Source organism: Phoxinus phoxinus, assembly GCF_949152265.1.
Source record: "Phoxinus phoxinus genome assembly, chromosome: 15".
Classification (NCBI taxonomy): domain Eukaryota; kingdom Metazoa; phylum Chordata; class Actinopteri; order Cypriniformes; family Leuciscidae; genus Phoxinus; species Phoxinus phoxinus.
Genome location: NC_136890.1, coordinates 21,378,553 through 21,401,718, shown reverse-complemented (window position 1 = coordinate 21,401,718; position 23,166 = coordinate 21,378,553). Strand labels below are relative to the sequence as shown.

The 23,166-nt window shown below is 36.0% G+C and overlaps 1 protein-coding gene across 9 annotated transcripts in view; it reads left to right on the top strand.

The window, feature by feature from the left end:
* Positions 1 to 2,781: 2,781 nt before the first annotated feature.
* The window catches only part of ampd2b (adenosine monophosphate deaminase 2b), a 30,852-nt gene continuing 10,467 nt past the window's right edge, over positions 2,782 to 23,166 (top strand). The window contains exons 1-9 of one of the 9 annotated variants that reach the window (XM_079637253.1): positions 2,782 to 2,815; positions 7,387 to 7,655; positions 7,836 to 7,974; positions 20,257 to 20,381; positions 20,472 to 20,602; positions 20,838 to 20,906; positions 20,992 to 21,100; positions 22,097 to 22,286; positions 23,004 to 23,130. In XM_079637253.1, coding sequence (XP_079493379.1) covers positions 7,896 to 7,974; positions 20,257 to 20,381; positions 20,472 to 20,602; positions 20,838 to 20,906; positions 20,992 to 21,100; positions 22,097 to 22,286; positions 23,004 to 23,130 — 830 coding nt within the window. In that variant the 5' untranslated portion in view covers positions 2,782 to 2,815; positions 7,387 to 7,655; positions 7,836 to 7,895. Of the gene's footprint in view, positions 2,816 to 4,084; positions 4,185 to 7,386; positions 7,975 to 8,494; positions 8,517 to 12,278; positions 12,431 to 14,346; positions 15,445 to 20,256; positions 20,382 to 20,471; positions 20,603 to 20,837; positions 20,907 to 20,991; positions 21,101 to 22,096; positions 22,287 to 23,003; positions 23,131 to 23,166 lie in introns of those variants that run through there. The other 8 variants (XM_079637254.1, XM_079637252.1, XM_079637255.1 and 5 more) reach the window with 8 other exon arrangements.

Sequence of the window (23,166 nt, the reverse complement as noted above, 5' to 3'; positions counted from 1 at the left end):
ATACACAATATTTGAAGTTTTAGGAAAATGAAGACATGCCATGATACATATTTTATATGTGCAAATTCCAAGTTTGTTCCAAATTCCTGTTTCTGAATTTACAAACAAAATTTCTTATAAATATTTGAACTCTGATGTTGATTTAGTTCTGACAGATGCAGAGGTCAGAGGATGAAGGGTTTTACTCTTGTCCTTGGCGGACTTTTTTGTCCGAGGAGTTGACACGTACAGCATTATGTGATGCACACACACATACAGCCAGTTTCAAGTGTGATGTAACCTTGATCTTGGGGGACTGGAGGTAAAGGAGGAGGACTTACAGGTCAGTGTGTCTTGTTTCCGAAAGATGGGAGTGGTGAAATCAGCACTGAAGTTGCCATCCGATCGCTGTTCTCTTCTCTAACATCATCTTTAACACCATTGAACAGATCTTTATCTCTACCTCCCACTGTGCTTAAGGGAATGAACCTGCATTAACTGTCCGCTATCCTCAATAAGATTTATTCTCATTGGGCTGTGAAGACTGATTTATTTTTATCCCAGCCTAAAGGTTGTATTAAATGACTCCTAATGCAGTCCAAAATTACTATCGCTTTTACTACTCACTCAGCAACTTTTGCCATCAGGCGGCTATTTTCTCTCTATGTGTATTTCACTGATCTATAAACTGTGTGCTTTAACAGTTTTGAATAGTGACATCGACTCTTAATGGCATGAAAATGGTTATTGCTAACTTTTGTTCATTAAAGCAAAGATCTTAGAAAAAATCACTTTTAAAAGTAATGCATTAATTGCATTAAATAGTTACTTTTAATGGAAAGTAATGCGTTACATCACTGTTGTGTTACTTTCTCTCAGCTGGGCTGGGCTGGGTTTTTTGTGTGTCATATTTAAAGGCTCTTTCACACCTGAAATGAAGGAGCCTTCTGCAGAGGAATGGGATGCAGGAGAAGAAAGTTTGTTGAAATGTTTCTTTTTTTGCTTATTAGTATGACACTGGTTTATAAAGTGAGATTAAATACATAAAGTATATTTGTGTAATTTAACACATTTAATTATTGCAGGTTTGTGTAATATTCTGAGTTTGAATTTCACATTTTTTATTGATTTTCAGGAATAGAATACTGAATTTGTTTTTGCACAAATGAGATGAGTAAATGCCTGCTCACATTTCTAGAACTACCATCCTGTTAACTCACAACGCTCAACGCTTCTGCACTCACGATTCCTCTCAACATGCCATTGCTCATGTTGAGCATGCTCAACATTGAGGGGTCCCACTCTCAACAAGGAGACCCATCAATCAATACATGGGAAAACAAAGTAACCTGCATTACTTTTTTTTTTTTTTTTTTAAGTAGGCTAACTCCGTTATTTTGTTTAAATGTAATAGTGTGTTACTCGTTACTTTAAAAAAAGTAATCTGATTACGTACTGTAACTCGTGTTAGTTTATAATGTGTTACCTCCCAAAACTGGTCAGGGTAAGATACAATGTGCATCTGTAAAATAGATGGCCTAAGTTTTGCATGTGCAGGGTGATGATGCAGCCAATGTGTTATTAAGGGAAATAAATGGAAACATTTGTTAATTTAGTTGTCATAGCACAACATGTAAAGAGGATTTAATGAATAGAGAAAATATCTGAAATGTTTTGGGTTCTAAAATTCAAACTGAACCGAAAACCCGCGAGTATATCGCGATACTCTCATGGCGTAACGTTACCGAACACGCCCCTGTCCCCTGTAGCCGAGCCCAGCCCTAACGCATTGTTGAGGTTGCGGAGCGTGAGTCTAGTGATGGGCAATCCGGCTCTTTTTCGTGAGCCGGCTCATTTGACTCAGCTCACTGAAATGAGCCGGCTCTTTTGACTCACAAACGGCTCTTTAAAAAATAAACGTTTTAACTCCCTGAAAGTCCACCGCACAACAGTGCAACGTGAATATTCACATTTTTTATTGTCCATAACAACCCGAAAAATTGCCTGCTTGCCTTGCACATCTAATTAATGTGCAAAGTTTTCCGACAATTTTTCTTAGGCCTAGGCCTACCTTCTTTTTTTTATGTGGATGTTTTTGAGCTTGTAGAAGTTAGCTCTTACGTTCTTCTGAACATCTTGCGCTGCCATTGCCCGATGTCATTTCTGAGTCATATCCATAATCTGCCTCTCTTTTAAATGTTCCACAAGTGGTAGGCTATATGCCTGGTTGTTTTAAAATATAACTAATATCGAAACAAAATAACCCAGTCAGTCTCATCTACGAGACGTTTAGGCCTCCTCCTGACAGCTTGGCTCATAGCTTGCAAGTTTGCTTAGTGGCAAACTTTTTTCATTTGATTGGTTTAACCGCCACCCGCCCAAATTGAATTAAAATATTATTTTTTGTCACGCCATCCGCCCGATCAGCGGTTTATCCGCATCTCTAGTGTGTGTGTGTGTGTGTGCGTGCGTGCGTGCGTGCTCGGCCCTCCCTCATGCAGTATAATTGGTTGACATCGCGTGTTTGATTGACAGGAACAGAGTGTGAGGCTGATCAGACAGTCGAAACGAATGTGTGTGCGCCTTTAGGCCGATAGCCTAATTATTTTGTTGTGTTTCTTTGAATTAGTCAATTATTTTAAATAAAATTAAAATAATTCATTATTTCTTTATTACATAATGATTTAATTTCTATAGGCTATATATTTTTAAATAGAGTCGGCTCTTCAGATCTGCGAGCCAGCTCCCGTCGTTCACCTAAAAGAGCCGGCTCTTAGATCCGGCTCATTCGCGAACGACCCATCTCTTCCTAATAAACATGAATAAACATCTCAAGGTATGTTGAAAGATACAGTATACCTTACTGAAACGTATTAAATATAGTGTAATCGCACACTATCGCCTTTGAAAGGCGGACAGACATCAGTAATAATAGCTTGTAAACAATATGCCACGTCGTAGCATTTAACCGTTAACGTTACCTCAGGCAAGTCATGTCCACGGCTTGTTAGTCAGCAAGATAAATTAACTCTTTTGCTAAATATATGCACTATACTAAATTAGCATATTCATTATATGTTTCTTAACCTGCTATGTCTTGATTATTTTATGTCCACAAACTAATGTTTAAAATATCTGTCATGAAAATGACGGCCAGTGTGTAAATTATTATATTTCAACAAATAATTGGAGTAAAAACATAAATAAATTAGAAGTTATTGTAAAAACTGACTTATGTACATGTTTGCATTGCTATTTGAGTGTTGATTATTATATCTAAAAATAAATAGCAACTGAATTTAGACTAATAGTTTCTTGTAAGTTAGGCCTAACCTTTGATAGTTAGCTAATGTGCAAGTAAGGGCTCCCTATGCTAGTTTACATCATTAGCAGAGAGAAAAAAAACCCCATAAAAATCCTTAAGACACTTTTAATTATAACTGAAACACAAACCAGAGCACACTTTGTTCAGTAAACCACTGTTTAATAAAAAAAAGCAATTTTATGTTTAGTTTCCCCCCCTACCGAAACGTACAACGTCAAAACCGAAGGCCTATGTACCGAACTGTCAGTTTTGTGTAGCCTACCTTTAGTTTAACTTTACACCCATAAAAATGTTCATCAAACGTAATAATAACCCCATTAATTATAGGCTACAAAAAATAATAACATTGGTAACAACACGCTAGGTCTCTAGTTTTGACTGACTAAATCTTGTTAATGTTAATGTTTAGATGAAATTACTAAATTAAGAAGAGAATATATTCATTCAATGTTGAGATGAGGTTTTGTGATATATTGAATGGTCAATTGTTTTAAAAGTCAGCCTAACTTTTCCTACATGACACAAGTTAATAAAAACATGGCGCAGCTGCGATCAAATACGTCCATCTCTTGCAGTTTTAGGTTGAATAGAACGATTCAAACGCAGTGTATCGCGTTCTGTGTGAACCAGCGCAAAATATCTACAAAATGAGCAGGCCTACATGTCAAGGAAAATCAACAATAGTCGCTCCACAGCGAATCCTTAACTCTCCTTACAGTTGATTTTAAACAATCCATTTACACTGATCTAAAACCAGAAGCGTATCCAGACCCTCCCACTCGGGAGCACATGCAGTCACATGCAGTCATGTAAATGCTTCCCCATCATTGGACATACCAACTTCTCTGTGAATGCGAGATTTCAACCCACGTCACTTTCGGTAAGCAGATTTTTTCTTACTGCTTGTGGCAGGCTGTGAGCACCCAAATCCCTAAATGCTTCCAAGAGGAATATAGCAAGCTAATCATGGTATCCTTCTCTTCATCAGAGCCAATCTCATTAGGGCTTCTGTGGTGCAGCCCTGCCTCTAACACTCCAGCACAGCTTCCATGCTGCTGACAAGATTACTAGCCGAGGCCTCCGTGGGTCGGGGTGGGTAACAGTGGAGGGGGATTATTTAGATGATTATTTCCTGCCCTTCTGGTTAGAACTGATGAATGAGGAGGGGATTCTTAGAATAAAGAACGAGCACAAGCTTAGTAGACCATAGACACGGCTGAGACACATCAGCGGCATTGAAAATATATCTTTTTTTTGTGTCGTTTGTACATGTAGCGGTTGTAACAACATATCCCTGCTACATACAGTAGCTTTTTTCTTCTGCAAGTTGGCCTACAATATTTGCTCACTGAATGCATACTAATATATCATATCACCAATATAATACATTTAAAGCATGGTATTTTATGTACAGTCTCAGAAAACAGTTTAAATTGCATTACACAAGCATTTTGAATGTCATTTCCTGCAGGTTGTATTAAACGCTCAGTGCAGCATGCTAGTTATTTTAATCATGCTTATGCGTAAACGGTTGTCACCATGTTTGATGCTAATGCAATTAAAATAGGACAGGGCAGCAGCATCTCACCCCCGCTGTTTCAAATGCACAAACAAACCGCTAAATGCATGCCTTTACAGAGATACTGCTTTCAGACCTGACAGTTTAAACAACATGAGAGCTTTCCTCAGGCGAAGGACTGTTTGAATCATTAAAGACTCATTCGTGCACTCATATAAAGGTGTAGTGTGTACACTGTACACAGTCTGGATAGATTACTTACCAATTGTAGTCAGTTACTGATTGCAAATTACATGACAAACAGTGTAGGTAGTTACATAATCCATTTCATTACACATTTAAGGTATAATCTGACTACTATTTAATTACTTTTAGATTACTTTTGTCCTAGCTTGTTTATCACATTGAATAGGATAATCTTGTACCATATTTATGTAAAAATACAAAAAAAGAAAATGTATGCCACCCATTGTTATCAACAACATCAAGTGCATTAAATGTTACATTACGTCAGGGTTTCACAGACAGGGGTTCGTGAGTTTAATGAAAAGCTATTAATTAAATTATACAATTTAAATATTAAAATAAATAATAATAAAACAACTCTTACTAAAAATATTTGTAAACAAATATTTTAATTATTTTAATATAATTATTTATATTTAATTTAATAATAAATATATATTTATTTACCAGCATGTCACGTGACCATTAACTGACATCAGAGAACTGTCAATGTGATTGTGTGTGGCAAAAAGTGTGTGAGTGATCCCACAAAACCTGGAAGAGTTTCTGAATGTATACAAGCAGTAAGATTAAAAAAAATAGTAGGAAGAATCAATGAATTATGGATAATTTACTGGCATTGTGAGAATAACATGTAATCATGTAATCAATGCGTGTACAGTAGACGCCATCTGGTCTCTTGTGAGTTATTTGGCCATGACACACATTGTGCTTGTGAACATCAGTAATATGCTCTGCCCCATTGATTGCATTGGATATTTACACACACACACACACACACAAATATTGATTTTATGTGCAAATGATTCTTTTGATATTTTGTTGCAATCTTTTTTGTATACATTCTGGGCAATGAATGTCAGTTTCCACAAGAGGGAGGTATAGACCCGTTGCTTTAGTGTACTCTGCCTGTTAACACGTTGGCTTATCAAGAAGGAAATCTCAGCCTCTATGTTCTGCAGCTTTATTGACATAAAACATGTTTTTCCATAGAGGATAATCAGTAATACATATTTAGCTTTTGGCTCTGCTTGGAAGCTAATGCTAATGTTTCCAGCGCTTGGAGCTGCATTTTTGACTGCGCTGGCTGCTGACACGTCCAGTCAGCACAGAGACCTTTGTTATGTAAAGACCCTTCACGCTGTACATTGCTGATGAGGTTCAATGTATGCTGTCACTAGCATTTTACAGGCATTCTCCGTATAGAGAACTAAAACGAGCAGGTGACAGCATTACCGGACTGTAGGTTTCTGTGGCTTTCGAAGTTAAATTGAGTATGCCCTTTCCTGAATTTGTAAATGGAATGCAGAATTATTAATTCTGCATTCCAATAGAATTTATTGAAACGGAATTAAAATCAAATGAAATGTAAAAACATTTAAAATGTTGCACAAAAACATTAGATGATATTAATAATTAATCAATCCATATAAATATAATAGGTGTGTATGCATATTACTTAAAATATCATAATTATTAGATTCAGATTATTATAATATATATTATAAAATATGTATGTGTGTGCATTTCTGTATAATTTATACACACAAACACACACACACACACATACTGTATATAATATATATATATATATATATATATATAAAACAACAATTATGTATGTATATGTACATCATATATACATACATATTACTTAAAATATAATATAATTAAATTCAATGTATTATAATTAGTTGTGTTTATTGTTTTGACAGTATTTAGTTATATTTTAAGTAATATGTATGTATATATGATGTACATATACATACATAATTGTTGTTTTATATATATATATATATATATAAAACAACAATTATGTATGTATATGTACATCATACATACATATTACTTACAATATAATATAATTAAATTCAATGTATTATAATTAGTTGTGTTTATTGTTTTGACAGTATTTAGTTATATTTTTAAAATAAGAAAATTTCAGTTAATCCATTAGGAAAACATTTTCTACTTGCGGTATCAGGGAATAAATATATAATGAATAACTAAAACTGAAAAGTCATTTATGTTTTGTTGCAACCCCTGTTGAAAAAAAACTGTTGTATGATTGAATTGCAATTCTTTCAATTTCCAAATAAGAAATCCGATTAAAATTTGACATCCAGTTTTGTTCTTTTTGTTGAGAGTTTAAACTAATTGTCATGTCAATCAGTTATAATTAGAAAGATTCTGGCTGTTATGATCCATATGATTATGGGTTTTCATTTTTTCCTGTGTGTATATTTTAGCTGCTCATTCCTACATTTGTTTTTGTTTTTGTTTTTAAAGTTTTTGTGCATGCATCTCTATTTCGCAGACATGCCTCCAGCTGTTACCCATCACAGAGTGGGCAACCTCCCCCACCCAGCACACGGTGCGTCTCTTCTGGCTGACTAAGCTTTGAGCCCTAGCCAGCGTCTGGCCTGTCATGTTTCCTCTCGTCTCACTTGCTGTGAAAAAGTGACTGAGGAGCATTCCTTTACGATCATCACAATGCACTATTTGGACTCTCATGTCATGTTCCACCTGGCTCTGAGGTCTCCATGGAAACGGTGCGGAGTGACAGCACGCAGGCAGCATGTGCTGGTGTGTGAGTGGGCACTGGGAGGTGTGGGGAGGAGCCAGTTCTCACACTGCAGCATCTGAAGAGCGGGGATCTCTCTCTCACACACACACACAAACACACACACATATCTGAACATCCTTCTTTCTGCATTCAAAGCCCCTCTGGACCGAGTGTGACCCCCTAATTCTTCCCCTGCTAAGGACTCCTCTGTGCCTTAACCAACCAGCGTTTTGTCCATCTCTGGTGAATCTCCAGCCAAAATGTCTTCTAAGCTGCCTTCAGGCAAACCCACGTCCCCTTTCAGGAAGAGAGGCAGCCTGCAGTACACAGCCAGTGGAGGTAAGTGGGTTTGCTCAAAAACAATATGGGTTTATAAAACTGTGTGTGTGTAAAGTGGAAATTTGATGGAATTGGAGAACATAATGTGTCATTACATGTACATTTTTCATCATATATTCAGTATCTCATCATATTTATATGTAGGTTCCTTCTCACATTTGACTATTATGTGGAAAATGTTCAGAAGAGTTTCAGTAATCCAGCATCTGCATAATGTAGAAACTTTTATACCTGTTGATTTGAGGGAAACTGTTGCAACTATTACAGGACCGTATTCTTTTTTCTGTCTCTCTTTCTTATGGCTTCCTGTAGACTTTAATCTTCACATAAATGTTCTCTCTCTGAAACAGAATAATAGCTCACGGACCTGCTTTTGTTATTTCCGCGAGGAGCAGAAATAGAAAGTTATGCATTACACATAATTTCTGGCCATAATCACATTGAAGTACTTAGCTGATTGTGTTTCAGACCTCAATTACTCAATTCCTGAATATATTCATCCTGATAATGTTCGAGGATTCAATTGCAAGAAAGCCAAACGGGTGAGAAGCAAACATGCTGCAATTAGTGTCTAGACCACATCCATAAATGCATGCAACACAGTGTCTGTGGTCAGGCCAGCATTGCGTAAGGCTTACATAAGATACGATCCAAAAAACACTTCACACCTCTCGCTCTTTCTCGCAGAAAAACTGTGATTTTATCATGCGCTAGAACACATTTAGTTAGGTGTTGCATGTATTTATTAGTTCCTTGTGCCCCTGATGTTGTGGTTAAAACCTGAAACAGTGTTCTAGAAAGTGTATTCATCTCTGGTTGAGTGCAAAACCAGACACGGAAAAATGTTCAGACTCATTTGCCTCGCTGTGCCTGCATAATTTCCGAGGCCCGAGGCAGGAAACATCATCAGAAAGCATCTTCAGCACAGAGATGGAGTAATTATCTGAGCATGGAGACTTAGCAGGTGGCATCTTGCTGCTATCTTTAAAAAAAACTGTTCTGAGGAGGATACAAAATTATAAGTGAATCCTTGCAGTTTCAGACAATCACAATTATTCTCATATAGGCACAAAACAGCTATTTTCCTCTCTCACTTGTATGTAGCAATGCATTATAGTCAGTACTTTGCTATAAACGAAAAGTCCTTTAAATCGCCTTTTTAGAGACACTATGCAATATTTAAAATTCCTCTCGCATTTCAGCAGCAATCAAGTGTCTGATTTCTGAGAGCCTCGTGCGCTTTCACTGTGGCTCATTCTTGACATGATTTGGAAAAGAGGCCTTAGTGAAAACACAAGGAAGGGTTAATATTAGTCCATCTTGCTTTGAAGAAATAACAGCTTTCAGATCCACATTTCTGGCACAGTCCGTTATGTTTAATGCTCCTGATTCTCCTGGAAAATGTTTTTTTTTTTCTTGTAGACTAAACTTGCCTGACCATTACTTGTAATGTACGTCATATAATGGCATAACAATTATATTACAGTGTGATTTGGTGCCAGTTTCACCAGAAATTCGCATACAATATGGTGACTCGAACGTGTGCATGAACATTCTTTATAGGGCTGCAGTATATATTTTCATAACGTATTAGCAGATAAATTTGACTTTTTAATTAGCATAATTCCAATAAGTAAAACATTTAACAGGACCTCACATTTCTAGTTGGTTAACCTACTGTTAAACATAAAAAAATAAAAAAAATTGTATCCATGTCACAAACATTTTGTTTCTTTATTAGGGGCCAAGCACCAAAGATATGAAGGCATCTATTGTATCTGTTAGTTTTCTTCATATTCTTCTTCCTCTCTATGGCAGCCCATTGAACCGTATGGTAAAAAGCTGTGAAATTTTGCACAAGTCAAGTCAATTCCCCTTTATTTATATAGTGCTTTTTACAATACAGATTGTATCAAAGCAGCTTCACAGTGATAACATGAAAATAATACAACAAAGTTGTTTCTAGAAGAAAATTGCGTCATTGTCCACCAAGTAAGGCAGATAAATAATATTGTTGAATATTAAATGTCTCCAACTAAGCAAGCCAAAAGCCAAGGCAACAGTTACAATTAATTAATTTTGACCACATTGACCACAGCAATTTTGCAGTCTCTAACTCGATCACTGTTCAAATTTGCATTTATGTTAATGCTAATAACTTTTGGATAACTTGTTTCTTGGCTCAAAATGATTCAATTGCACCCATGAATGTCATTCTCCGACACGAAAATGTTTCCGACATTTAAATTGTTTTGAAAAACCTACTTTTCGAACTAATCCTAGATGGTTTGTCTGATTTTAACCAAAAATGGCCTCAATTTATCCTCAACCTCAATGCTGGCAAAAAGTTATTACCGGTAAAAGCTTTTTAATAAACCTAACTGTTCTTGAATAACTCCTGAACGAATTTAATGAAGACCACACCGAATTGGATGCAAAGGGTATATCTCTGGAACTCTTTCGCGTATTGACTGAAAAAATGTAAAAAATTCTGGGGAAAAAAAAATTCTATGAAAAAATTACATTTGTGCGTATAACTTCGGAACGGTTTGCCCAAAAAAACATAAAACTGGTCTCTTTTAATTCAGCAGCATACCGAGTCGAATGATACCCACATTGGCCATGTTGGTTGCCAATCATTTTGAATTTTGTCGTAGAATGCTGTATTTTATGAACACATTAGTGGATTATTACGAAACTCTGTATGTGTCATCAGGACCATGGCCTGAAGGTACTCAAAAAGTTACACTGTAAAAGTGCCACCTTCTTGTCAAAATGTATAATGAAATCTCAGCTAATAGTTTTTTATTAATTTTGCCTATTTTAATTAAACCAGTCTTAATAGATACCTTGAGAACAATGATACCAATTATGCAATTTTCGGTCTAACTTGCTGTCTGCCATTTTGAATTTTGTTTGAAAACCTACTTTTTCGAACTCTTCCTAGACCGGTCCGATTTTCACCAAATAGTTACTGTCAAATAGTTTCACCGGCAAATAGTTATAAGCTTTTATTTACTAAACCATTCTCAAATAATGCATTGACAAATGTGATGGCATGGTGCCAAGCTGATTCTGAGGCTGTAACTCTGCAATGCTTTGACATATTGACACCAAACTAGTTTGTATGTGTCGGTGTCATTGTTTCCTCACACTGGTAACACAACATCAATTTGGTAGCAGCACCACCTATTGGTCAAATCACATTGCAAGTCATTGTGACTGTTTTGTGCTTGGCCCTTTAATTGTGCTTGCAGCTATGTTTATTCTTTCTCTTTGAAGGTTATTTTCCCTCTGCATATTAAATGATTGTTGGATAAGAGTGACTTTTCTGCAGTTGAACTTGTTGAAATTAAAAGCAGTTTCTCATTGTATATTATGTTTAGTGTCACCTGTCCTGAAGCACATATATTAGGACTTTTAAATAATCAGTCAAAATGTAGATTGATATGTAGTATAAATAAAATAATGATTGTTTTTTGTATTGTGCATAATTATTGATTATTGTATTGGCCAAAATTATCATATCTGCATCCAGTTTTTTTTTTTTCTATATCGGATTCAGAGAATTACCGCATCATGGAAACATAAAGCAAACATTTACCTCACATTTTAGAGCCCTATAATAACATACCTTGAATAACCTTTGAATAACATTTAGTTTAATCCACCAGCAGTCGATGTACAATTTTATTGCTGTTTGTTTTTGTTTTATTTATAGCGCTACCTGATGAGTGTTTTTTGGCATGAGTCACTTGAGGTTTGTACACAGAGCTCTTCCTGTTATGTCACTTTGGACCCTCTCTGTGTTACATTATGGTCATTTAAATGCTTCAAACTCACCTTATTTTGGGATATCTTGCTTATCTGAGCATAAAGGATAGACAAGATAAGGCTGACTGACGTGATTGACTCTTCTTAAACAATTATTAAAGGGACAATGTGCAAATAGTTTGGCAAAACTTTTTTCATCACTCTGCTGTAAACATTTGTGCTCCTCTTTTTAGCAGTAAGATGAGTATGTGTTACAATATTTTATAGATATTGTTTGTTTTTGTTTTTTTTGTTTCAGTATGTTGTAACATACTGATTGTATTTTTACAGTTTTTTTTATCATTTTTGTTGTTCGATAGAAAAAGAAAGAAAGAAAGAAAGAAAGAAAGAAAGAAAGAAAGAAAGTATTTTAGTGGAAGATCTTTGTCATAGTTTATGTTTTAGCCTCCAGCCTTCTCTATACCACATATAGAGGTTTTAAATGCAGTTGTGCTTTGAACTTTGAGCCCCGTAGTGCCTCCCTTGCCTTTAGTATGAGTGTGGTATGAGAGAGGAGGGATTTTTTAAAGGAGGACTTTTACTGCCTCCCCCTCAGCCACCATTTTGCTACTATTTAGAGTTGTTTTCTCTAAATCCACTCAACCCGTTACTTCCCTAGATTCCCAGGGACTTCATCCATGAGGTAGGAACATTATGATTTCTTAAAGACTCTTGTGTTTTTACAACAGCTTAGTTAGAATCATAATATAGTGTATAGGTAATAGGTACTTGAGTGTTTGTGGGTTGATATTTAGTGAAAGTTGAGTTTGTTTCCATGATCGTAAAATCCAAAGAAGTTGGAAACCAGTTTTGCTTTTGCCCACTAGGTGGAACTAGCAAGTCATTTTCAAACATAAAACCGTATAACAAATCTCAAGATTTTAAATTATGAACTTATTTTCTGCTTGCTCTCTTGGAGAGTGCTTGTCAACAATTTATTGTAAAATGTAGCATATAATTAAATTACGACTATTGAAACTCATGATTAAAATTTGCTTCATTATATAATTTGGTAACTCTTTACAATAATGTTAATGCATTAGATCTCATGGACTAATACTTACTGAATTTTCTAGCATGTATTTCTAGCATATAGCATTTTATAACATGTATTAATTTGTACAAATATGCATTTTTAAGTCAAGTCTACAATAAATGTGTAAAAAGTCCACCTATTTTAAGTATAATCAAATTGGCTGTATCTTGTATAGCAAAAAAGCTAACACCTTACAATAAGGTTCATGAGATAACTTTAGTTAATGTATTTACTAACAATGAGCAATACAATTTTTTTACAGTATTTATTCATCTTTGTTAATATCAGTTAATACAAATACAGCTGGTCATTGTTTGCTCATGTTAGTTCACACAGTGCATTAGCTAATGTTAACAAATGCAACCTTTGATTTGAATGACGTATTAGTAAATGTTGAAATTAATATGAACTAAGATTAATGAATGCTGAAGAATTATTGTTCATTCTTAGTTTATATTAACTAAGGTAGTTAACTATGATGAACCTTAAAGTGTTACCCATAAAAATAATTTTTGTTAAATGTTGAAATTGCTTAAATTATTTTGATGAGTAAAAGTAATGTAAAAACATGTTTTGCCATGACTTACAGATCATATCATCACTGAAAAAAATGGCTTTGAAACTATTTTTCCCTCAGAAATTGTTACATTCTCCAAAGAAATGGCTCGTAACACAGTAACACATTGAATTAAACATGAAATTTTCAAGTAGAAAGAGTAAAATAGTATTTTCTTGTAAAACATTCCAAAATAATCTTTGTTTTGTATACAACAATTTTTTCACAGTGTAATTAAGACTGCTGTAAACATATTGTTCATTGTTAGTTCATGATATGCATTAACTAACAAATATATCATTTATATTGGTGGGTGATTATTATTTTTTCTAAACCCCCCAAACAAAGGGCTTCATCACAGGAACAAATAAAAGCAATTGGTCTCCAGAGGCTCACAAAAACCTCATCAGTGCAATCTTTGTCTCTTTCTCTGATGTCTTCATCAAAGGCCATTTCCCCTAAAAGAGGAGCAGAATTCAGGGATGTTATTGTTCCCTCTGATTAAACAGAAACGGCTCTCAAACCCTCTGGACACACGACAGAATCATTAACACTATATGGGTTTCTAGTGCGATTAAATAGAAACCCAGTGGGGTTCAGACAGTGGTGGTTTGGTGACCGCACCAGTAATGATAAACACATTATCTCAATGCTTGTTTAAAGGGGCCAGATCTCTGATCAGACATGCCCAATACTAGTTTCTGCAGTGACCTCTATTTTGGCTTCTGAGGGAGTCTCTCTTTCTCTATCCCTTTCTCAAAACATCCTCCAGCATTTTCACATGCACTGCAGTCCTGCTTACGCGTCACAGAGCTGAAGGACAGGGGGGTGTAGAGAGATCCTGTCGAGCCCATTCTGTCCCAGAGACAGCAGTGATGCTGTTGAGCTCCCCCTGCCCCTGAAGTCCAGGTGGTACGGTCCAGCCATGTGTCAGGGATATTTAAATGAGAGGGGGATGACAGTGGGCAGCCCAGACAGCTGGCAGGAACCAGGAAGAGGAGGGAGGGGAGAGAGTGGATGCTTCGGCTCCATCAGCTGTGTTTACTGTATGTATGTATGCATGTGGAACAGATTCACAAGACTATGAGTGAGTGAGTGAGTGAGTGAGTGAGTGAGTGAGTGAGTGAGACACGTTTTGCTGGAGATGTGTGTTGGTTTAGAAAGTGTAGCTTTGTGTTTGCCTTGTGTGTCTCTTTTTATTCTGTCTGACTTTCTTTCTATCTTTTCTCTCTCTGACCTGTTTTTGGGAGAATAATAGCAATAGTTTCTTCACATCCTTTCATGTAGGACACTTATTTGCTTCTAAGCCCTCAGCTGTGTTGCTGTCAGCTCATGTTTGTCCTCAAGGAGTTGTGTGTGTGTGTGTGTGTGTGTGTGTGTGTGTGTGTGTGTGTGTGTGTGTGTGTGTGTGTGTGTGTGTGTGTGTGTGTGTGTGTGTGTGTGTGTCGCTGAAAGACAGTGCGTGTTTTGTATTGATTGTCCTCCTCAGTATTGTCCTGTTTTGAAGGTGTTATGGTCAGCGCTGTGTTTCACGGAGGACAGATTAAGTGGACAGCTGAAAGATTAATAGATAAGGATGCTGCTTAAATGAGGTTTGTGTGTGAGATTGTGTGTGTTCGAGGGAAAAGAGGTCATGAGTCTTCCAAACCACCTGGTTTGTTGCTGGTCCAGTTTAAGCTGGTAAATGTGTTTCTACATTTCTGGTTTCTAACAGGTCTACACTTGGAGATTGTCTTGGACCAGCAACAAACCAGGTGGTTTCAAGCTTGGTTTTGGTCAACCAGTTAGAAAACCATGTTCCAAACCACAACAATTTTCCAACAGGGAACACAAGAACAGGAGTTTATTAATCTAAAGTTATCACCGCATGAAAAGCTGTGGTAGTAGTCGTGCGATTTCACATTGACCTTGAATGTGTTTTGTTTTATATACTAAATGATGATTGAGTCTTTACTCTGACACTACTTTGAGTCTCTTGCCATGTCAGGTGTTAACGTAGCAAACAAAGGGATGCAACATCAGGTTGCCGTGGCGACAGTGACTGGCCCTGATTGGAGTTAGCGAGGTAATCCTCAGTTTTGCTCAGGATTTCATAAAGTATGTCACAGTCAGCATTAGCAACAGCTGCTAATATCATTGTAGATCACACATCAGATTTCTTTCATGTAAGACTTCTTTCAGCTTTTGCGTATATACCGGTATATATATAGGACATTAACGGTAGAAACTGATCTAAGATAAGCTTTTGTATGCTGAGAGATTTCATAATCAGAACTTTTGTGATAATATACCCTGTTCAAAAGTATGAGGTTGGTCAATTTTAAAAATGTTTTTGAAAAGTCTTTTATGCTCACTAAGACTGCATTTATTTGATCAGTAATACAGTAAAAACAGTAATATTGTGTAATATTATTACAATTTAAAATAACTTTTTATTTGAATATGCTTTTAAAATGTCATTTATTTCTGTCATTTATTTCAGTCTTCAGTGTCACATGATCCTTCAGAAGTCATTATAATATGCTGATTTACTGTTTTTTCAATGCTGAAAACTGTTTTGCTGCCTAATAATTCTGTGGAAACTGTAATACAATATTTGTACAGGATTCTTAGGTGAATAGAAAGTTCAAAAGTACAGACTTTATTTGAAATGGAAAACTTTATATCACTTTTGATCAGTTTAAATGCATTCTTGCTGAAGTATTATATGACTTTTATCTTACTGACCCCAAACCACGCTTGTGTACATACATATATTGGTAACACTTTACAATAAGTTTAATTAGTTAATATTAGTTAATGTATTAACTAACATGAACTAACCATGAGCAATACATTTGATGCTGTATTTGTTAACTTTGTTAAGGGTCGTTAATAAAAATACAGCTGTTCGTTGTTTGTACATGTTAATAATGTATTAGTAAATGTTGAGGTTAACATGAACAAAGATAAATAAATGCTGTAGAAGTGCAGTTTATTGTTAGTTCATGTTAACTAATGTAGGTAACTCATGTTAACTAATGAAACCTTATTGTAAATTGTTACTGATATATTTTATAGAAAGCAGAATACATTTAAATAAACATGTAATTAAAAAAAATATATATTAATCAAATACGAAATGCACACAAACAGATAAATACACCAAATGACACCAATATTAATAAGGTGTAACAGGCCTGATCTTTGACCTCATCTCATGTGTCATTGAGGCAATGGTCTGGTGCTGTTCTTATCTCTCAGCTCCATATCTCACTACACTGATTATTCACTTCTCCCATTCATAAATATGTGACATTTATAGACCCTCGTTCTAGAATGTTTACCATCAGAATCAATAACTCCATCCCGTATTGTGTAGTTGTGCCTCGCAGTTGAAGCTCAGCAGAAGAAGTTAGCCACTCAACCCAGTTTTGAGTGTTCTTCTTGCCGTTTACTGTATGTGGTGATCCTGTGTATAAAGGGGATGGTGATTATATAACAACCATGAAACTCCCAAAATACACCCATGAGAAGATTATATACAAGCCAGTGGATATATCAGTCTCTCTTCTGGCTTTGCGCTGTTCTGTACAGACACGCACATCAAAATTCCTGACAAAATCTCTTGCAATATTAATCTTTTACAACGTGTTTTGTTAGCTTGCTGCTAAGTGAGAAATGTGTAGGCCGTGATTTATGTGAAGGTAAATGGTAAGTGTGAGTACACGAGGTAGTGCGTGCATCTCCCGCTGTGTCTATCTGTGTTGCGCGATAATGAACTGTCATTGTCATTATTAGTCCACCCATCTGGGCCTGTGAAAAGGCCACCAAGATTTCAGCAACGAGTTCATCTCATAGACACTCCTGTTGTTAATTACCTCCAATAAACCCCCTGATAAGTACGTTGCACATTAACTTGGCCAGAACAGTAAAACGATGAGCAGCAGAGCCCTAAAGCGTTATGTAAACTATAGAATGAGGGTTAGTATAACATGACTCAATTTCAGCAGCTATGGGCACATCCGGTGATACCAAACTTTAAATGATTCAGTTCTGCTCTCGTTTGTGTTTGAGTAATTACACAGTGGTGGTAAGTAATTAGTACTTGAGTCTAAGCAGACGGACGACAATTCCTACTTTCAGCAGGGAGAACGTGTGCATTACTTCAAATGGCATTGTCGTTAAAAAGTCTTTGATGTTGCAGTTATGAATAGGAATCATGGTAAAGCTCTAGAAAAAACAACAGACTCCAGTCCCTTAGCTTAGAGGATGACAGTGACTTAAGTTTGTTTACTGCGAAAGTATTGTATCCCCAACATCTACTGTATTTAGGCAGCCAAATAATCTACTCAAACTGAGAATCATATTTACTGTCACTGCACATTTAATGCGAATCAGTCTGAATGCTTCTTTTGATTCTTTTTAAACGTAGAATTGATATGTCAAGACATTTTCTGAAGTATTTTTCTTCTTGTCTTCCTAAAAGGAACACTCCACTTTTTTTGGAAATAGGCTCATTTTCCAACTCCCCTAGAGTTAAACAGTTGAGTTTTACTGTTTTCGGATCCATTCAGCCGGGTCTCCGGGTCAGGCGGTAGCACTTTTAGCATAGCTTAGCATAGATTATTGAATCTGATTAGACCGTTAGCATCTCTCTCAAAAAAATGACCAAAGAGTTTAGATATTTCTCCTATTTAAGACTTTTCTGTTGTTACATTATGTACTAAGCGTTTGGCATTGTGTACTGATGCCAAAACTCAATTGTTTAACTATAGGGGAGTTGGAAAATGAGCCTATTTAAAAAAAAAAGTTCCTTTAACAATAAATTGATTACAGTGAAAATACAGTGAAAACAGTAATATTGTGAAACCTTATTGCAATTAAAAATAACTGTGTGCTATTTGAATATATTTTGAAAATGTAATTTATTCCTGTGATGCCAAGCTGAATTTTCAGCATCATAACTTCAGTCTTCAGTGTCACATGATCCTTCAGAAATATTTCTAATATGCTGATTTGCTGTTCGAAACTTTTTATTCAGTTTTGAAAACTACTTCCTGTCGACTTTTGATCAATTAAAAATCCCACTGAGCCTAAACTTCAACAGTAGAGTCCCTGAGAAGGAAAATTTAATATATTAAGATTCGAGATAATCTTGAAGTTTAAAAATGTAATATATTATATTTATTTCTAATAAACTACTTCTTTAAAAATATGTAATAATATATTGCTAATCTGACAACATGCACTAGTATGTTTGATTAAATTATACTTTTACTAAATACTTTTTTTCATAGATATTACTGTTTTTTTTTTCTAGTGCAGTGCCTGACTCTGTACAGTACAGTGTTGATAAAGTGGTTTAATCTACTGTATATGAGTAATTCAGTTCAGGAGTGGAACTGTAAAACTAGGAGATTAAAATAACAGTGATTAACAAGCACATGTACATGTACTGTATCCAGATTAAGAATATACAGCAATGGGTTTAAACTACGAGAGTAAATAGTTATGCCGCTGTGATGAAAGAGCAAAAAGCCTCATGTTAAGTGTAGCTTCCCATAGTAATGGATTCATCTCAGAGTTAAAGTGGGAAGATTCAGCTCTTCTTAGTAAAACTGTGATGAATGTGTCAATACACCAATGCTGAGTTCATCACGTGATCTCAGGAAACAGCTGTTATCTGTATTGTAACTGCAGATCTACTGTAGCCCACAGGCTAGTTTGCTCAACTGTAACTGCATTGGTATTGCACATTATTTTTGAGATTTGCTACATTTTCTAATCTGCAGGAAGTTTATGAATTCTGTTGATAGCTGTACCAGGGGAATCTGCTTTTACTTAGTCTGTTTCCTGTGTGCCTTAACAGTGGGACGAGATGTCCAGGTCTCTGCAGTGCTGGGGCTATTGACAGGGCTGCTTAATTATTCATCAGGCTTATGAATATTTGATCAAGCGTCAGAGTTTAGGAAGATTGATATCACTCACGGGATGGAACTATGGAACTCGAGCAGAAGGGTCGAGCTTCACTCACTGTGAAAGTGAAAGTGTTTGAAAGCATTGTTTGTGAGACAAAATATTATTGTGATATTAAAATGTTTCTGATGATTGATCACTTGAAATAGGAATGGAAAATCTTACTTTATTATACTTTTGGCAAAAAAAATTGCAATTAGTATTTTTGTCATGTTTTCATGTAAAAAGTTTGGAGTCAGTAAGATTGCTGCTTTGAAAATTCAGCTTTGCATCACAGGAATAAATTACTTAAATTATTATGGAATAAGTTATTATTTAAAAATAAATTAAAATAGAAAACTGTAATCAAGTTGTAATAATATTTCAAATTTTTACTGTTTTTACTGGATTTTTTTTTATCAAATAAATGCAGACTTGCTGAACATGAGACTTTCAAAAACATTAAAAATACTTCAACCCCAAACTTTTGAATGGTATAGTGTATTAATATCAAATAATTACTTATTAGTAACATCTTATATGTTGCTTCATGTAAATTGATCTTGTTTTAAAGGTGTTTAGGTGTTTTGATTGCAGATTGTCAGTGTGACAGTACTAAAATTGGTGTGGGCCCTAGAAGCATTTGGTCTATATTTGCCCACAAGTTAAGTGTGCATACTAAGGCCAGCACATACAAACTCATGTCCTCCCACCTGAATGCTCCATAGTTTTGTAAGACAAACAGTTTTAGATTTTGACAGCTTTCGGACCCCGCTTTTCAGAAAAAGCAGAAAAACAAGGCTAAATAGGATGGATCACAATGTATTGCATTTATTCTTAAACATTTATCTCCATAATCACATCTGCAAAATCAAAAAGTTTTAAATATGAAAGTCGAATCAAGCCATATCTGTTGAAATCTTTCTCATTATCTTCCTAGTAGATCTCCGTGTTGGCCGACACCTCCTCACATCCCAGCATTCCTTGCCTGGCAACCCTGTAGCCAAGCACGGCCACATTGATCTGCGCACATCCATGGATGGAAAATACAAAGAGATCGCCGAGGTAAACAAAGCAGAGATCTCAACAATTATGCTGCTTGAATGTTTTTTGTTTCTGCTGTTATGTAAATGTGTGCTTAATGTGTGCGTTTAGGAGCTGTTCTCCCGCAGCCTGGCTGAGAGTGAGATGCGGAGCGCTCCATATGAGTTCCCTGAGGAGAGCCCCATTGAGCAGCTGGAGGAGAGGCGGCACAGACTGGAGCGGCAAATCAGCCAGGATATCAAGTACTACAGCCCATTATTCATCATCAAACTCAACCATTAATAAATAGCATGTGTAGTTCTCACACACTTTTCTTAATGTACAAACAATAAGAAATCCTTAACATTGAACTTATCTGTGTTTGCAACTTAAAATAACACCATTTCCATAGACGAGTATTAGTCCAACATTCAGTGCTCTGTATGCACATGTGACCTTTGACCCTCAGTCAGTTAATTAAAAGCCTTTTCTCTTGAGGTTTGAGCCTGATATCCTACTGCGAGCCAAGCAGGACTTCATGAAAACAGACAGCGCAGCAGATCTGGAGTGAGTGCCTTTTTAGATGTTATGTGATTACTCATACGAGACCCAGTGTTTGTTAGCTAATAGCAGCATCTCCTCTCTTTCTCAGGTATATGACAGAACAGAGCCAGGCGCCCAAAGAACTCTATCCCGAGAGAGAGCTCGTCCCTGAGAGAGAGTATCAGAGAGTCGCGATCTCTGGAGAGGAGAAATGTGGGGTAGTAACAGCTCCTGTTTTTCATTTTTCTGTTTTGGTTGTTTTACAAAAAAACAAGATGTTGTTGAGAGAACTGAAGTGGACACTGCAGACATTATATAAACTCCTGAGGGAGAACCAAGTTTCACACATCCACACACACACACACACACACTCAATCCACATTACACAATCCCCAGAGGGAAGCCTGAGTTGACAGCAACACTGCTGAGGGGTTTTCACACTGATGGAGAAATATTAGTTGAAAAGGGGGGAAAAAGACTATTAATAACAATAAAAATAAAACATTTAGAACAGCTTTTTAGATTTTGTCACCAAAGCACTGTTTTATTTTGTGGATCGAAGTACAATTGAATGGTACATGGTATCTATCACATGTATTGTACAACAGTCTCCTAGAAAAGTTTAGAAAGATATACATATATACAGTATGTAGATGTTGGTAAATTTAAGCAATCACAGATAATTTATTAGTGATTCATAACAACGGCATGATTACAAGCATGATATTGCTTTTAAATGAGTTCAATAATTAAATTAATATTCAGTAACTTGTATTTTAGATATATTATTCCATGCAATTGTGTTTTTGTTCTGGGCAAGAAAATAGTTTCAAATGAAGTCAAAGCATATCGCTGAGCATCTAAAGCATCGTTGAGTTTCTGAGGAATGAGGTTGTTTTGTTACTGAATTAATCATTATTGTTGAACAAATTGAGTGAATAATTCAGTGATTCACTAAATGTTTTCCTTTTTCAATGAATCAGTGTTTTTGAACAAGTCTAATGAATGAATAATTGACATATTATTCCTTTTCTGAATGAATCCGTATTGTGGAATGAATTGAAGAGTCGTTTGTCGCCACCTACTGGCTTAACAATGTAACATGCAGAAGTGATCACTGACAAATCTGTACCTCTGATGGATGGATGGATGGATGGATGGATAGATGATTTCTATGCAGACTGTTTAAGCGAGTCTTCTTTTTTCACCCCCAGGTTCCTTTCACTGATCTGCTGGATGCTGCTAAATGTGTGGTCAAAGCTCTCTTCATAAGAGAGAAGTATATCTCTCTGTCCATGCAGAGCTTCTGCAGGACCACGGTACGTTACTTGCAGGAGGAGCTGAGTGACCGACCCCTGGACCTCAACATCTTTGAAGAGATGCCCGAGTCCTCTGTATCTGCAAGTGGGTTGAACCAGAGCTTTCTGAAGGAAATATTCAGAGGGTTGTGGTGAATTTATGTTCAGGAGGAATCCGAATTTTATAGCCAAATTGGTTATATATATAAAAAAAACTATATATATATAAAACTATATATTCAGAAGAGACTGGATTGATTGCATTTAGGAGAGTAATGTACAGCAAGGTTTTAACGGTTTCATGGAACCGTCTTCAGTTACTACAGAAGGATCTGAAAGCAGGTGCTCTGGTTGCAGATGCAGCATGTTTACGAACCACACATTTTCAGTTAAACCACAGCAAAAATGTATTTCTACTCATTAAAGCAGTAGTTCACACAAAAATGAAACTATTTATCATTACCGCCACAATGACAAAAAGCACAATAAAAGTAATTCATACGTACAACTCGAGTGTTAAATTCTGAAGCCATAAAATGGAACAGAGTGAAATTATGTTTGTATGCAAAAATGTTGAGATTATGCTTTTGACATTTTGACAGCCTCAGTCTTCATTAACTTTCATTATATTGAGAGAAGTGGCCAGTATATTCTTCAAGAATTCACTTTTGTGTGAATGGCGGCGAGTAAATTATTTTTTTAAAACTGTTTCCTTGACTTTAGTTCCAATATATATGTTTCATTTCATAGTTAAAAGAGTTTAAGAGTTCTGTATGATCAGTATGCAGTTACAAACTGATAAGTACATCTGCTTACCTCACAGGTGCAACAGTCCACCCACCTGTGTCAGAAACCCACCCCTATGAGGGCTTTGACCCTGCCAACATGCCCCCTGGGTTGGGCTACACCTGCAGGATGGTTGATGGTGTTGTTCATGTATACACCCATAAGTAAGAGACAGAGTTGCAAGTCCCTAGAATTGAGTT